The sequence below is a fragment of the Microtus oregoni genome, unplaced genomic scaffold (genome assembly GCF_018167655.1).
Source record: "Microtus oregoni isolate MIOR12 unplaced genomic scaffold, Mior012 000038F_ref0000394, whole genome shotgun sequence".
Lineage (NCBI taxonomy): Eukaryota > Metazoa > Chordata > Mammalia > Rodentia > Cricetidae > Microtus > Microtus oregoni.
Genome location: NW_024543097.1, coordinates 18,024,451 through 18,040,751, shown reverse-complemented (window position 1 = coordinate 18,040,751; position 16,301 = coordinate 18,024,451). Strand labels below are relative to the sequence as shown.

At 39.6% G+C, this 16,301-nt stretch overlaps 1 protein-coding gene across 2 annotated transcripts; it reads right to left on the bottom strand.

The window, feature by feature from the left end:
- Nucleotides 1-717: 717 nt before the first annotated feature.
- Nudt12 (nudix hydrolase 12) lies at nucleotides 718-14,263 on the bottom strand. Of its 2 annotated transcripts, none has more exons than XM_041631908.1 (7): nucleotides 14,179-14,263; nucleotides 11,768-11,967; nucleotides 10,521-11,116; nucleotides 9,440-9,607; nucleotides 8,093-8,206; nucleotides 4,525-4,724; nucleotides 718-3,556 (listed from the first exon to the last, which is right to left on the bottom strand). In XM_041631908.1, exons 2-7 carry the CDS (start codon nucleotides 11,959-11,961, stop codon nucleotides 3,446-3,448), a joined length of 1,383 nt encoding a protein of 460 aa, XP_041487842.1. In that variant the 5' UTR covers nucleotides 11,962-11,967; nucleotides 14,179-14,263; the 3' UTR covers nucleotides 718-3,445. The 2 variants fall into 2 exon arrangements, with proteins under 2 accessions (XP_041487842.1, XP_041487841.1); XM_041631907.1 differs by lacking the exon at nucleotides 14,179-14,263 and adding an exon at nucleotides 13,999-14,109.
- Between the last annotated feature and the right edge of the window lie 2,038 nt (nucleotides 14,264-16,301).

Sequence of the window (16,301 nt, the reverse complement as noted above, 5' to 3'; positions counted from 1 at the left end):
CGCCACAATTGCTTTCTGCAGTTCTTTCCTGTTCAACAACTTTGTCTTTTTTTGTTTTTTGAGACAGGGTTTCTTTGTAGCTTTGGGACCTGTCTTGGAACTAGCTCTTGTAGATCCACCTGCCTCTGCCTTCCGAGTGCTGGGATTAAAGGCATGCACTACCACAGCCCGGCATTTAACAGCTTTTGGAAAACACAGGCATTTGCTACCATTACGTAGAAGCTCTGCCTCCTCTAAACAGCCCAGCTCTCATATGCCCCTATGGCATCAAGCTTATGTCTTCCTTTCCCCTCATGGTCTCATCTGTTCCACTCTCTTTTCTCTCAGCTCACAGTTCTATCTTTAACAGGCTGACTGGTTTTCACAGCAGTGCGAGCTCCTACTCTCTCTGGGTTGATGTTGCTGGAGGTTGAAGCGCATGCTCCGTGAGGCTTCGACCGCTGAGTGCTTATGTCGCCACTTTTATTTCTTATTTGGAGACAGGGTTTCACTAAGTGTCCCAGCGTGGTTTCAAAGTCACTCTGTAGTTCAGCTAGCTCTTGAATGTGAATCCTCCAGCCTCAGGCCTGATTTTCAGAAATTATAGGCCTGCTTTGCCAGGTCAGGCCACGGGCTTTCTATGCATCACAAACTATGAAGAAGTGAAAACGTAAAAAAAAAAAAATGCAAATATTGACCACAGTAGACAAGTAATTAAAGTAGACCGTGCTACACAAATAGCTTCAAACCTTAAGACTTTAATTATCGATGACATTAGTCCACACAGTCCCACGTGCTGGTACATTTTACCACAAACTACAAAACTTAAGATCCAAATTGATTTCTTTTTTAAAATGCTTAAGGTCAAACCCAGAGCCTTGGAGACATTACATACATATATTACCACTGGGAAACACCCCTGCACCAAATCAAAATTTTAATTTTCTCATCAGGTAAGGTTGGACACACCTATAATTCAAGAATTCTACAGGCTAAGGTATGAAAATTGCAATTTTGAATATTTCTTGGGATACAATGAGACTACAGCTCAAAAAAAAAAAAAGGAGAAGACAATCTTCCATACACATGAAAATGGTAAAGTTTCTGTCAAAGAAACACATCAGGACATTAAAAACATACACAATCCACAAACAGAATATATTTTATTGCATTGTTACAATGATTTCTGAATACCTGTGTACTTGCCCCTCTAGAACTAGTGAAAATATCAATCATTACTATGAATATCTATCCTCACCTCTCAAAGGTCACAGCTAAGGAATGATTATTAAAAAAACAACAATTTACTCAAGCTGGGTGGTGTTGGCGCACCACCTTTAATCCCAGCATGTGGAAGGCCAAAGCAGGCAGATCTCTGTGAGTTCAAGGCCAGCCTACAAGAGCTAGTTCCAGAATAGCCAGGGCTGTTACACAGTGAAACCCTGTGTCAAAAAACCTTTACTCATTGATTTTCTACAAGTATAGAAGGAACCTAAAACTAAATCTATACATTTTGACATCTGTATTTTACTCTTTTTTAACATTAAGGACACTAGAGTCTACAAGTATTTAAAAGCACATTTGGAAAAAAATGAACTTCAATAGATCATATTTCATAATAATCAAAGTATATTAGTTCAGTATAGCTATATGGTTCCAACTTACCAAGTACATAAATGTCCTGTGTAGGTTTTGGTTTGACCTAAGGTTCTGATTCTAATAAGAATATTCATTTGTGCAATAAATTCTCTGAGAAAGTTATATTTCAGTTAAAAATATGAATGATATTTGATAAACTAATTCTTCCTATTAGCACTCCTGTTAACCTATTCAACGTGTGTGTGTGTGTGTGTGTGTGTGTGTGTGTGTGAGTGTGTGTGAGTGTGTGTAGGCCAGAGGTGGAAGTCAGGATCCTCTTCAGTCATTCTATGCATGTGTCTGTGTCTCATGTAAACATGCCTGCAGGTGCCTGAGGAGGTCAGGAGGTCGTGCTGGATGCTTTGGAGCTGTAGTAGCAGGTGGATTCAGTTGCCTGAGGAAGATCTTGAGAACAAAACTCTGGTCCTCCCCAAGAATGGAAAGTGTTCTTCATCACTGAGCCATCTCCAGTCTTCCACCTTGTGTTTTGAGACAAGGACTCTCATTGAGTTTACTGATTCATTAGACTGACCGGACAAGCCCCCAGGGTACACACGTCTCTGCCTCTTTAAATCTGGGATTAGATATTTATGTCTCTAAATCCAATCCTTAAAGGGTGCAGAGGATCTGAACTTAATTCCTCATGCTTGCACAGCAAGCGCCTTAGTGATGGAGCCATTTTCTAGCCCCTATTCTATAGATGTTTTTGGTAATAATTTCTGTTTCCCACTACAGAAAAAATCTAGTTCTTACGTGCAGACTACAAACTGTTACATTCATTATGTTCAACATTTATTGTGCCTAAGGTCTCTTCAAGTTCGAACAGAAGAGCGAAGATGGAAAATGTGTACATTTATATAAACAACTGCAGAACAACCAACTAAAATATATGTGGCTATACTGTAAAACTGTGACATACTACAATTACTTCCCAAAGATTTTAGCAATTCGATTCTAAAATATACTAATTAAGGGTGCTTAGAATTTGATGAAATAAGGTCAAAACTAAGATTCATATTTCAGTGTAATGAATACTGATGGGAATATATATAATACATCCCTCTTCAGAAAATTAAATACAACCAGTGATTTATTTAGTATGTAAATATACTTGAAATTTAGTTCCCAAACTTCAGGGATTCCTTTCTAAAATGTTAAAGTCCAGTGGAAAATTATAGAATCTTCACTTATCTTAGTCACAATTTTAAGTAGAATTAAACCAGACAGATGTAGTAGTTAGCTTTGGATTTAAGAGTGAGGTCTTAGAAACAGTGATGTTAGTTGCCCACACATGACTATTGTATTCTGAGGTCAGTAAAAGTAAATTGTTAGAATAAACCATTCTGAACACTAGTCAGACTAAACTAGAAGTAACTTTACCAGTCCTACCACTAGTCCACGAGGCCAGGGGAACAGGAATGAGACGACTAAAAACACCCTGGAGCTCCAACCCCATTAAAGCTATGTTGACGCATTTCTCCAACAAGGAATCTCATCTTTGCAAGCTGTAGCTTCATGTTCATCCTGTTTCTAGAGCACACTTCATCCCAACATGACCTTTCTTCATAGGAATGCAGTTTTATGAAATAAAATTGTGACCCACAACAAAATTGTTCACAGGTTTGCTCTAAATTTAAGAAAATCTGAGGCATCATTCTAATTTACAAAACTATGGATTTCATAATTAATAATGGAAAGAATGCTTAAAATATTTTTGAGCCCCCCCAATTTTACAAAATTTAATGATCAATAAATACATCTAAGCTTATTTGAAAATAGATAGTATTAGAAATGAAATAATACTCCAACAGATGCTATTATTTTTCATTTAGAGACTGGGGTTCATTCCAACCCAGTGTTTGATTAACTGGTGAGCAATAGCCCGGCTTGGTGGTACAAAGAAAGCTTGCTGCTTCCCTTTGGTAAGAACATCCATAACCTACAACACAACCAGAAGACAACACGTTAGAGGGCCAGGTTTCAGTTGCTCCAGTTCTGCATTTAACTTCAAAGCAAGGTTAACTTTTTAATATAGGTTCCTTTTTCAATAATTCTGAAACAACAATCTAATTTCTTTTGTGAGTACAAAATAAAAATCAATTTTATACAGGCAAAGGCATAAATGATTCTATATCTTTAATACTACATTGTTATCCTTTTTTCTATAAAAATTTTGGGCATTGTAAAACAAACAAACATAACAAAACAAAAACAAAAAAACCCAAACTAGCCAATTATTTAATCTCTTTTACTTAGAGATATAATTATAAAAAGTTCTTAAGAATACGTATTATAACAGATTTATATACTTAATGACATTTTTGTCTTTCTTGCCCTGGGGTTTTTTCCCATTTTTTCGACTTCTTTACACACACACACACACACACACACTTTAAAGATGGAGTCTCACTACGTAGTGCAGGATGGCCTGGGAATCACTATATATTATACTCAAACTCTTGGCAACCCATATGCTTCAGCCTTATTTTTCAGAATACAAAAGAACTTCAAAAACTTCAAGCTCTTTTACTGTATTTTTTGCAAATATCTGATAAAATAGCTTTAATGTAAATATCTAATATTAATATTTGATATGTCCAAACAAATAATATAAATACTTAAATTGACTAAAAGGGATTATTATTCATTCATCAGCCAGTATGAACATGTGCAATTTGAAATGGTACACAATCATTCATTCCAGGAGAATCTCATAGAATGAGTCAAACAGGACACATCAGCAACACACATTTTCTATATGGAATTATCAATTACATTATAATCCATTCATAATGAGAGGGCTGCAGCCATTCATTTGACTTGTTGAAATTTGCTTCCTTGCTGTATGCCCACACCAATACTATCAGGGAACAATCAATAGAATACGGAAATTAAATTGAACTTTACCTGTTCTCTAGTGAACCAACGGGCATCCTCTATTTCATTCTTGTCAACTTTAATTTCTGTGGACACTGCCACAGCTAAGCAACCAATCATTAAAGAGGAGGGCATTGGCCATGGCTGACAAGAGACATACTGAACATGGCCAACTTTGACTCCACTTTCCTCCTCTACTTCTCTCCGCACAGCATCTTCTATTGTCTCCCCTAATCAGATGAGGCAAAGGAACAAGTGGCTGGTCAACATGGCTTGGACACTGTGAGCGCCAAACAGTTCAAACATTTTGAAATCACTCTGGAAGGAGCCCCCACTCAATGAATGCTAACTCTCGACTGGAAGTGAAGAAAGCATTACACGTGGAAGTCTGTAGCCACAAATAGAATATCAAAATGCAAACAATCAACTGACATTTCCTAAAAGTTCTGTAAAAACACCAGAAAATCTACAACTATCTATCACATACTGTTGACTAAATGTCATTAAAATTTTTATTATTTCATGCATCACTATTTATAGGTCATTACTTCCCAAGTTTTATAAATGGTTAGTTTTCTCTTCCATTAAAAATCATCTTTTGTATAAGTGCTGCCTGCTAACCAATTACTGGGCTGAGCTCCTGGAGTCCAACCATAGAGAGGGAGGAGCGATAATATGAGCAAAGGGGTCAAGACCATAATAGGGAAACCCACAGAAACAGTTGACCTGAGCTAGTGGGTGCTAATTGATTCTGGACTGACACTTGGAGAACCTGCATAGGATCAAATCTAGGCCCCTTGAATGTGGGTGACAGTTGTGTGGCTTGGGCAGTTTGTGGGACCACTGACCAAGAAACAGCATTTATCCCTAGTGCATGACCTGGCCTTCTGGAGTCCATTCCCTATGGAGGGATACCTTGCTCAGCCTTGATACATGGGGTGGGCCTTGGTCCTGCCTCAAGTGATGTGACAGACTTTGCTGACTCCCCATGACAGGCCTCACCCTCTCTGTAGAATGAACAGGGAGTGGGATGCAGGGAAGGTGGAGAGAGCAGGAGGAAGGGAGGGAGTGGGAACTGATATTGGTATATAAAATAAAAAAGATTGTCTTGATAAAATAAAATCATCTTTTGTTTTACTCCAAGAAATGGTCTTGTGTAGCTGATGTTGGCTTTGAACTCACTATGCAGCTGAGGCTAGACTCCATCCATTGATTCTAGTGCCTCCACTTCTCAAGTGTTGGAACTGCAGACAAGCATGTACTATGACATGCAATGTTCATTAAAACTTTGAAACTCAAATCACAATTCAGTCCTTATAAGCATTGATTTCTTTGTCAATAAATGTTCTGGGTTTGCTAGAACTCTAAATAATAAAAATAGTTTGAGTAAAATTAATTTGAATGTTTACAAATTTAAAATTTATAACAATATTTAACGAAACATTTTAAAATACAACTTTTATTTCAAGTAGATTGATGCATTCTCTATACCTAAGTTCTTGTATTTACTATACAAAGTACACAAGGAAAACAAGTCTTAGACTAATAGAAGAGATCTCTCAGACCATAATAACAATAAATGCCTAAAATCAATTTTAACTAAGGCTAAGAGACTGGAACACAACAGACAAAGGACACAATTCTCTACAATGAAAAGAGCAGGAATCCTGGATGTGAGAAACACATTTGACTATGATGCTCCATCAAGGTAGCAATAGAAACACACACAGTAATGACAAACTATTACCTACCACTTTGAAGCACAAGCTATAAAATCTGAAAATTAGAAACCCCTTGCTGGGCTGGGTGGCACTTGCCTATAATTCCAGTATTTGGTAGGCAAGAGGATAATCTGGAAGCTCCTCTGGGCTATGGAACAAACACTCAAGTACTAAAGTGTGAAAATTCCAAGGTGGTAAGGATATGGACTAATGTAACATTCATGCACTACTGGTGGGGGTGTGAGCTATCAGGGACGATATGCTAATACATGCAGTGACAATTCTACTCTGTATACACCTGAAATAGCTCTTGCAAAGGTACATAAAGAGAGGAACAAAAATACCACACGTGTGCTATTTTCAATAGTCAAAATCTTTAAATAAATTAAATATTCTCAGCAGAACAGATGAATATACACCAGAGGACATTCAGATATGAATGTGAAATGCTAATTAGTAGTTCAAAAATGTCTTACACTTTAAAAAATTATTCATTTTTTCACATATCATGTTTTGATTATATTCTTTCTGTTCTCCCAGTTCTCCACAGAACCTCCTCATCTCTACATCCATCCAACTTCATGTTCTCACTCTCAAAAAAGCAAAGAGCAAAGCAATGAAAATCAAAACAGACAAAGAGAGAGAGGAAGAAGGTGAAGAAAAAGGAGATCAACAGATGAAGAAATACCAAAACAAAACAAAACCGCACGGAGTCAATGTAGTGTTGGCCAACATGTCCTGGGAGTGGGACTTGCTCTGGATTGTGGTTGACACACTCAGTGATGCTCCAGTGAAGAAAACTGATTTTCTCATTCATGGAAGGTATTGATTGCAAATAACTTCTTTGTTAGAGGTGGTAATTTGTGTGCACATCTCCTTCCCAGAGCAACGTGGTGATTAGGAGCAAGGACTCAGAAGTGGAACTCCCTGGGTTTGATTCCCTTCTTTATCACCTTAATTTGGGGCAAATTATATAGCCCTTGTGTGATGCTCCCTCCCTTGTGAAAGTGCTGTAACAGGGCAGCAAAAGGATCACAAGATTTAAGAGAGGCAAGTTTCCAGCTGAGTGCCAGGTAATATATATTTACTACTATAATTACCCAACGGTGCAGATTAACATTGGATGTTGAGATTAAACATTACTAATCCAGATATCCATTCATTTGCTCTGGGATACCTAATAAAATCCTATTACATGTGAGGCATTGGCTTTGACTGGTGTGTAAAAATGGTTGTAGGAGAACTTTAGAACTTTCATCTTACAGAAATGAAGTGATATTAAAGTTGGTAATCTATACATATGTATTATAAGGTGGTGTTGATCACCGTAGGGATAGTAAGGTAGGATGCCTAGGATTGTGAAGGCAGGTATGGAAGCTAATGGCTATTTGGGAAAATCATATAACCCTTAGAAAGGGTGCCACTTACATGTAGCACTGAAGAGAGGCGCAACCACCTGGATTTCTAGTCAAAATGCAACGTATGACAAATCAAATACTAAATTTTTAACATAACAGATTAGCTTGTCAAAATTTCAAAATGAAACAATGCTTAAATTGCGTGATTAAAATACTGTTTAAAATATTTTGGGGTTAGCCAGATGGTTTAGCAGGTAAAGGCACTTGGCACCAAGCTGGATGACTTAAGTCTGGGAGTCACATCACACACAGATGAGGGAGAAAACTGACAAAGTTCTTGTCTGTCCTTAACAGTGAACACCCTCATATATACACACACATGTACATACACTAAAAAAAAAGCAGTAAAAAAATTTAAAATTTAAATGTTTTCATTTTATAGCATGGCTTTTAATGGAGACTATATATCTCATGAGTGATCTCTTTCAGAATTCTAAAAATTATGCATAAAAGGCTTACCAGGTTCAATAAATCCAGCGAGACAAGTAAACATGCCTGGGGGAAATCGCTTTTGCCTGCCTAAAAGACATTTGGTTCCATCTGGATGGATAACCTGCATGATTACGACTGGATCTGTTTAAAAACCAAAACCAAGCCAAACAAAACAAAACAAAAAGACACACAAGTAACAGGAAATATAATTAGATTCATTATGCAGTAATAATAGGCAGGTATATTTCTTATAGGAACAAGATTTCTGTTTATATAACACCTCTTTTCTGCTCTCATGTGCTTGACAAATATCTGAGAAACTGCAAAAATACTTTTAGTGAGTGATTTTGCCATCCTTACTTCCAATCTTAGCAACATTTACTCTGTACTTAGGCCATACTTGGCACAAGTTCAAGTAGATCATGGACATTGAAAAATGCCAATTTTACTACAACAAATTACAGTGAATTTCTTTCCCCCTTTTATTCCAGTCCTCAGCAAAATCCTTTTAAAGGTGAGCATGGCTTTTTAGTTAGGTTTGAATCATTAAAATAATAACACTTAGATAACAGCCAATCTCTCTAGCCGTCATGAGCTTAAAAACCCTCCTCACTAGATCCTGAGGAGAGCCAGGAACCAAGTTCCTTAGCAAGGAAATCAGACAGTCATTAAGCCACCCACTTCCTTCCTGGAGACTTCATCTGGGCTTGCCGAGTTGCTCTACTTCCCCAGCAATTTTAAGGGCAAGATTATGAGATTTCTCCAGCTAGAGCAGAAACAGCAGCAATGGGGAGAGGCATAACCACAAGAAAGGGTAATGTCCCAACAGGCACTGAATCACTGGAGACTTCACTTTCTCTGCCTCAAGAGGAGTCACACTGACTATATGTGAAGTATTCCAACACAGCAGATTCATTAACCGATTAAACTAAAGGTAAGACGTGACTAGTTGTGAACAACGCACTCTTTTACTGAGTAATCATGACAGATGTTCAATAAAATGTAAACATTTTAGTTTCATAAAAATTTGTTTCCAGACTATCTTCTGCCCCAAGATTCCAGGTAGCTGAGATCTCATTATCAAATGAAGAAACAATCCCCCTCAAGACAAAAAAAACAAAAACAAAAAAACAAAGCCTTGGGGCTGCAAAAGCAGCTCAACAGTTAAGAGCTGCTCTTAGAATTTTTAACCTGACCCACACAGGGTAGCTCTCAATGAACTGTGACTTCCGCTCAGTGGAATGACTCTCTCTTCTGGTCTATAGGGCACTTGCACACACGTTCATACCTATATGCATGTACGTACATACATACACATACACACACACACACACACACACACACACACACACTTTAAAAAAAGAAAAGCCTTACCAACTCTTGGATAAGATGTATTGTGGACGCCATGGAGACTAGGACAGTTTTCTCTTAAACACACTCTTTTATAGCCACCTTCTTCAATTTTGGTTGCGCTGCCACAGGTTGGGCAGAACTTGTATCGACTGTGCCATGCAAGGACAGATCTTGCTTGAGCTACCACACCTTTTAAAAAGAAGTATAAGAAGATTTATTTCCATGCAAAACTAAGTAATATATTGAGTACAATGCTTTGAAACTACAGTAAGCACATACATTGTTTTCTGAGTTGCTGCTTGACCGATGGCTTTAGAATTTATTTTATGATGTATCATTATTATTAATTTTTACATTTTGTTTTTAAACACTTTATTGTAATAATCTCACAAATAAAAATGTGATTATATGATTATACAGCTAGATTATGATAGTCACTAAAAAAAGCTATTTTCCTTTTTTTATTTAATTTTCAATATGACAAATGAAAATCTATCTTCCATGTCACCATTCTAATCCGCTGTGTCTCCTAGGCCATTGCAGTGACGAATCCACTCTTAATATGGCTTCTCATATCCACTCTACCTATATACTTACAACCCATGCTTTATGAAGTAGCTATCATTAACCTTGTTCCTTAACACACACACACACAAACAACCACACATACAAATTCACAGGCACACACAATGTGGGTGTGCAGGGGAGGCACTGTTCCTACAGGAGCAATACATGGGCACCCCAGCTGCTTTTCTTTTTCTTTCTTTCCTTTGCTTCATGATCATAAAAAGCACAACAGAAAACAAAACAGCGGAGGTCTTTGGCATCATGTTCAAAATATCACAGGGACTCAAACATTAGGAAGAATTAAATGAAACCATCCCACACGGAGGGCCACTCTAAGGAAACTGATCTTGGCTGGCTGAAACTGTTGCCAGCACTACAAGAGTGTCCAAGCGGGTAAACTCGAGGGAGTTCTCATGCCTACTGCTCACTGGCATGTACCACCCAGGTGCCACCCAGATGCCCCACCGGCACACAACTCCACACTCGCTTTAGAACCAGACTGTTCTCGACACAGGCACACACTTCCTTTCCTCACCGGCTTCTTTTTCTTTCAACTGCAAAAGAGCTGGCATTGGAGGGTGAAGAAAATAACAGTTTTCATGTCTTTGCTTAAACTCCTCAGCGGCCACAGCTTCTATGCTGAGAGCAAACCAAGCAACCAAACCATCCTCATCGTCCAAGGGGACTCCTCCTCCTCTAGCATCATTATGTAATCCTTTTCTCATCTCAAGTTCGACTCCAAGGAAGACCAAGGTGATCTTCTCAGGGTGAGCCAAGTACTCCTTGACATCTGCATAGTTCAGCTGGCAGAGCCTGACTTCCGGCTGCTGTGAACTCTCTTTGTTCCCACTTAGAGTAACCAGGGGGTTTAAGTCTGTGAAGAGGATATAGACCGTGGCTGGGTGGCTCTCTTTAGCTTGTAGCCAATCAGAATTATTTCTTTTCTCACTTTTCCGGTCCAGTAGCGTTCTGCTAAAATAATTTTCGCATTCGTCCACTTCATTGGTTAGGAACCATGGCTTCTTCCCACCTTTTGCATTAGCTAACATGTTAGCGATATGCTTATAGCCCCAAAATACAGCGATATCTAGTGCGGTTTGCCTTGACTTATTGACAAGTGATCTGTCACATCTAGACAAAAAAAAAAAATAAATGGGAAGGAAAATAAAATGAGAAATAAAATTTTTCGCTGTATTTTAGTAAAATGCATACATTGCAACACTATTTAATGATTTTTTTTTCTTTTCCACCATCTGGTTCATAGTTTACTACTGAAGGTTAAAAGAATCATGTAACAGTTTTAAGATATGACAGGTTAATGACAGTAGACATTTAAATAAAACAAAAATATGTCTATACATGCCATAAAGCAACGCAAACATTCTATATACTCCACGGTAGCCATAATGAGACTCACACTTTTTACTTAAAAGAAAGGCATTAAGGTTTTCATAGCCATTCTTTTTTGACAAAGCATGAAGGGTTAATTTCTCAATTAATTATTTTCAATTAATTTCTCAAGTGTAGCTCAGAGCTAGAGAGCTTGCCTGATAATCACGAAGACTTGTGTTCAATTCCTAACGCTGACCAAAGGGGGGGGGGACAAGAAAAAAACGTGGCTTTAGTGAGAAATTCGGCTGCTTTTCATATGATAAACTGAACAATGAGCTATTTATTAGCCCATCAGTATAAGGGCATCTACAGGAAACTGGGAAGGGGCCCAAGAGCAGACATGAAAGCACAAACCCTTTTTGGCGGTACTGTACACCCTGAGATGTTTACCCTTTCTCAAGCAGAAGCTGGACGGCATCGGCATGCCCGTTCCTTGCAGCATACATTAAGGCGGTCCAGCCATTGTCGGAGGCTGCGTTGAGAAGAGAAGGAGAATGGCTGAGTATGCCTGCCAACTTGGCAATATCTCCCTCTGCAGCGGAAGAGTGGAGTCCAGAAATTAGCTCCTTTTTTATGGACGACATTTCTCCCTGAAAATAAAACAAAATCCAAGAAAAACCTTATTTGCAGTTGCTTTTTGCATGAATGGATGAACATTATTTAAGTGCTGCTCTTGGAAAGATGTAAGTTTCCAAACCAATACATCCGTCAAGAGATAATTCATAGTCAACTGCTGTTGCCATACAGATTTTGAAATTGTTACCAGTTGAGAATTATAATTCAATATGTGCCTAAGAGTAGGTTCATAGAATAACAAAAGAGCTCTGGTACTAGAGACAAGCTTGGGATGGTAGAGGAGCAGTACCACACAAAAGGGAGAGGGCACAGAAGAACAGGGCAGGGGCACTGACAGGAGAGGCGAGAGCAGAGGACATTAGAGACAGATGTCTGAGCCGATGATAAGTAGTACCCCATACTGTGTCATAGATAGGTGTCATTCCTCAAAGAAATGACGGCTCTACAGTTATTCAAGAGCTTTTAAAACGTCACATAACAACAAGTTACTGGGTAACCTTACATAATTAATTTTGCAATCCCTATGGTACTGGGTTTCTTCCACAGTGTGAGGTAGACTAGGTCGGGATTTATTTTCATTCGTGGATAATTCATGACTCAGTACCATTCCTGGAATTATCTCACTGTACTGCACTGTTATCCTTGCCACAAACTAGACGACAATGCATTTTTGTATCTATTGCTGGATACAGGTTTTGTTGGCCACTCTATGGTCGTTGAATCAGTTTTTGAAACGATTAACCATGTCTGCCTTGGTATTCTGTTTTGTTGGAAACAAAGCAGAGCTATGGTTCTTAATGAATGCTTTGTAGTCTTGAGCTGTGTTTAAAAAAATACAGATTAAAAATGGTTCATTTTTCCTGCTACCTACAAAATATCCGATCCTTCTTCTTAGTACCACTGCAGGTTCGACTCAGAGCCTTATCTCTTGAATTTTGAAATAGTGATCTGGCTTGTTAACTTCACAGTGCAGTCTGTACCAAGTTGAGGAAATGGACGAGTCAAAGATCAGCTTTCTGATTTGGCATCTGCTTTCCTGTTGGAGTCCTCCATTACCGATAAATAGTTTAAAACTGGTCAAGGGAACCAAGACACTTGTTTCAAATCTGTTCACAAATGCAGCCAGGAGTAAGCGCTACATCTACCAATTTGCTTTCATTTGATTTATTTTACTTCTTTCCCCACTTTTTTCATAGTGAAGTTTTAAAATACTTTAAAAACATTGTAGCCACGGCTGTAATGTTCCAGGACTTTATTGTGAAGCGTGGCTAAGTGTCTTCCTAACTCCCAAACTTCTCTTCAGTCACATTAGCAAACCTGTCACACAGCTTCTCCAGGGACGTTTACTTTCAATGCTTCACTGTTTCCTGTTCAGAGGTCATGGTTTCAGAGTTCACGGTCACTCCCTCACTGTTCTCAGAGACAACCCCAGGTGACTGCAACATTGGTCGTCCAAACATGTTGTGTCATACACTACCAACGATGCAATATGTATGCACAAAATATTCTCTGGACTAAGAAGTGAAAAAATAAGCCCCCTTTCCTTTAGCTCTAAATGATACACAAGTCATTTAGAAATTAATAATTTAGCCAAGACGCCTTCCAGGGAATGCGGCTGCACGACTTCAAATCATTTCTTAGTGATGGTCCTGTAAAAGGCGAGGATGGGCGGGCAGGATAAAGCCTTGCCCCTGCTTTTCAGGGCTATTCGGAGGAGGCGATCAGAAGAGCCTCGAGTTTGAAAGGAACTAGAGTTTAACCAAAGCAACATCCATTTTTACTAATAAGTAACCTGGGGTTCTAGAACAGCCCAGCACGGCTCTAGCAGGCTACAATAAGTCCTCAGTATGGATCTGTCAGTTAGGACAGAAACCATCATTTAATAAATTCTACTCGCTGGGCTGTCAAGACCAATTTAACCCATTAAGAGCAACCCACTCAAGCACGGTCTCTCCATACGGCCAAATGCCTTGAACAGTTACTGTTTCTTCCATTGGACGATTCCTCCTTTCAAGGAGAGACACATTAGAAGTAGTTTGCTTTACCCCATCGAAAACTTGGCTGGAAATTTTAGCAGCTAAGTCCCGCAGACAGCGACAGGTCCGCTTGCCGCGCCTGCGCCCTCTAAGCCCGCGTCAGGCTGCGCCACAAGCCCGCGAGGGACGCCCAGGGACAGCACGCCCTGGAAGGTGTCGGGGTCGGCTGACGCCACTGGTGCTACTAACCCAAGGATGACCAGAGAAACCGCTACGGCGACACAAGACTCCACAGGCAAACTCAGCTCTCAACGTCTCCAGTGCTGGAGGTAACCTTTGGGACTTCCGGCGGAGGGCCACCGTTCTCGCACAGCTTTATGGGAGATGTAGTTTAAAGACCGTCCGCTGTGCCTGGCTGGAGATTGGGGTGGGATGGGGTGAGTTGGGACGTGGATTTACCCTGTCCGAAGGTGGGAAAGATCGCTAATCCCTCCCCCAGGTAGAGGTGTGCAGAGAAAAGTGCTGACGATGTGATGACTAGGTCTGTGGAAATTATCTTGTCTTCCAGTGTTTCTCATCCAGCTCCCAAACTTTCCTTCATGTGCCATTGAATTTTCTACAGTGTAGTATAAAATATTAAAATCTGTTCAGACGTTAGATTAGGAGAAACCGCTACATCTGCCGATTAATTTTCACTTGATTTCCCAGTTTTTTTTTTTAATTTTTATTAATTGAATTTCCTATGATTTTATCTTTCAAAGCCTACATAAGTTATGCAACTGTTTGAGTAGCTTGGTGTTTAATGGTCTTCTGATTCCCACACCAGGGAATTGTACTTGCCAGTCAGCAACAGCGGAAACATGTCTTGAGACTAAGGATTGCGTTCTGTATTTCCAGGCTCTTTCTTACTTTCAAGTTACATATATCTGTTGACAGTACATGCATGATGCTTGACCTAGGATTGAACCCAGAGCCTCATGTGTGCACAGCAAACTTTCTATTGCTGAACTACAACCTACTACCCAACTATACTTCAATGATTGTTTCTCAACTTTGTCCTCTGCTTCTTTCTGCTAGTAGCTGTTTGAATAAGAATGGGCCCCACAGGCTCATATAATTGAATACTTTGTCTCCAGCTGGAAGAATTCATTAGGAAGCATTAGGGGGAATGGCCTTGTTGGAGGACTTGTGTCACCTGGAAATGTGATTTGAAGTTTCAAAAGCCTGTGCCATTCCCAATTAGCCTTCTCTGCCCACACCCCTGCCTCCTGCTTGCAAATAAGTATGTAAGCTCTCAGTAATGGCACCAGTGTCCTGCCTGCCTGCCTGCTGCTTGCTCTCCACCATGGTGCTCATGGCCCTTCTGTAGAAAATGGAAGGAATCCCTCATCAACCCTTTGTGTCATGGTGTTTTGTCACAGCAGTTGAAAAGTCGGATGTAATTACTAGACATATCAGAAATACAGCTGTCGAATATTTCCCCATTCCGGGCATTATTCTCCCTCCTCCACCATTTGTTGGTGACAATATCTTTTTTGTACTTCTTGCAGGAAGCTTCCTCCTCTGAGACTGCTCTAAGAGCTTCAATGGCCACCCTTTAGGTTCCCTTCTTGACTCCACTCTCAACCTCTTCAATAGATGCATGAATATTTATGGATTTTGAAAGTACTCTAAGTAGGTATTGCAACCTTTCGGGATAAACAAAAGCCTATCCTCATTACAACAACAGCATGGGGAATGAGCCAAATCATTTTTCTTCATAGGTTTTGCTCTTCTCCCTTGACAACCCGTGTTGTTTTGAAGCAGTGAGATCACTCTCTGTATGGTTTAAGAAATTTAGTGTAAGGCCTCGTTTAAAGAATTGGTAGGGGTAGGGAATGCTTCCTCTTCTGGTTTTTCTAATTGTTGTTTGAAACATCTATGGACTATTTCTCCCCTAGCCTCTCCCTGTAGGTTGTAAGGGATGCTTGTGCCATGAACTAGTTTATGTTGAACAGAAAAGTTGCAAAATGCAAAAGAGTTAAAGCAGGAGTGTTGCCTGTCTGTCTTGAGGGTTTGTGGACAGACCAGCAGTGGGTGCATTGCTTAACTATTTGCCTAGCCTGTTCTCAGGAGAAGGAAAAAAAGGAGGCACTATGATGGTCCAGAGCAAGCATGGCTATTGGAAGCTATATTAAGGTAGACTGCACAGTGGCAGGGAAGCAGAATAGAGACCTCAAGCCAAGACATTGTCTCGAGTGTTATTGTCAGCCAATGGTCAGTGAAATCTGAATTTTAAATTAATGTGCCCAACAAAAGCAAGAGCACTGGTGGTGATGAAGGATTTCCTGAGTCCTTTGGAAAAGATGGTATCACCCGTTGATCCTGGTTCT

What these genes read in the sequence shown, in the direction of transcription:
- Nudt12 (XM_041631908.1), bottom strand. Translation starts at nt 11,961, where the DNA reads ATGTCGTCCATAAAAAAGGAGCTAATTTCTGGACTCCACTCTTCCGCT. An exon ending in GTTGAAAGAAAAAGAAGCCG is followed by an intron (nt 9,608 to 10,520) that starts GTGAGGAAAGGA and finishes TCTTTTTAAAAG; the next exon opens with GTGTGGTAGCTCAAGCAAGA. An exon ending in GTTGGTTCACTAGAGAACAG is followed by an intron (nt 3,557 to 4,524) that starts GTAAAGTTCAAT and finishes GTTGTGTTGTAG; the next exon opens with GTTATGGATGTTCTTACCAA.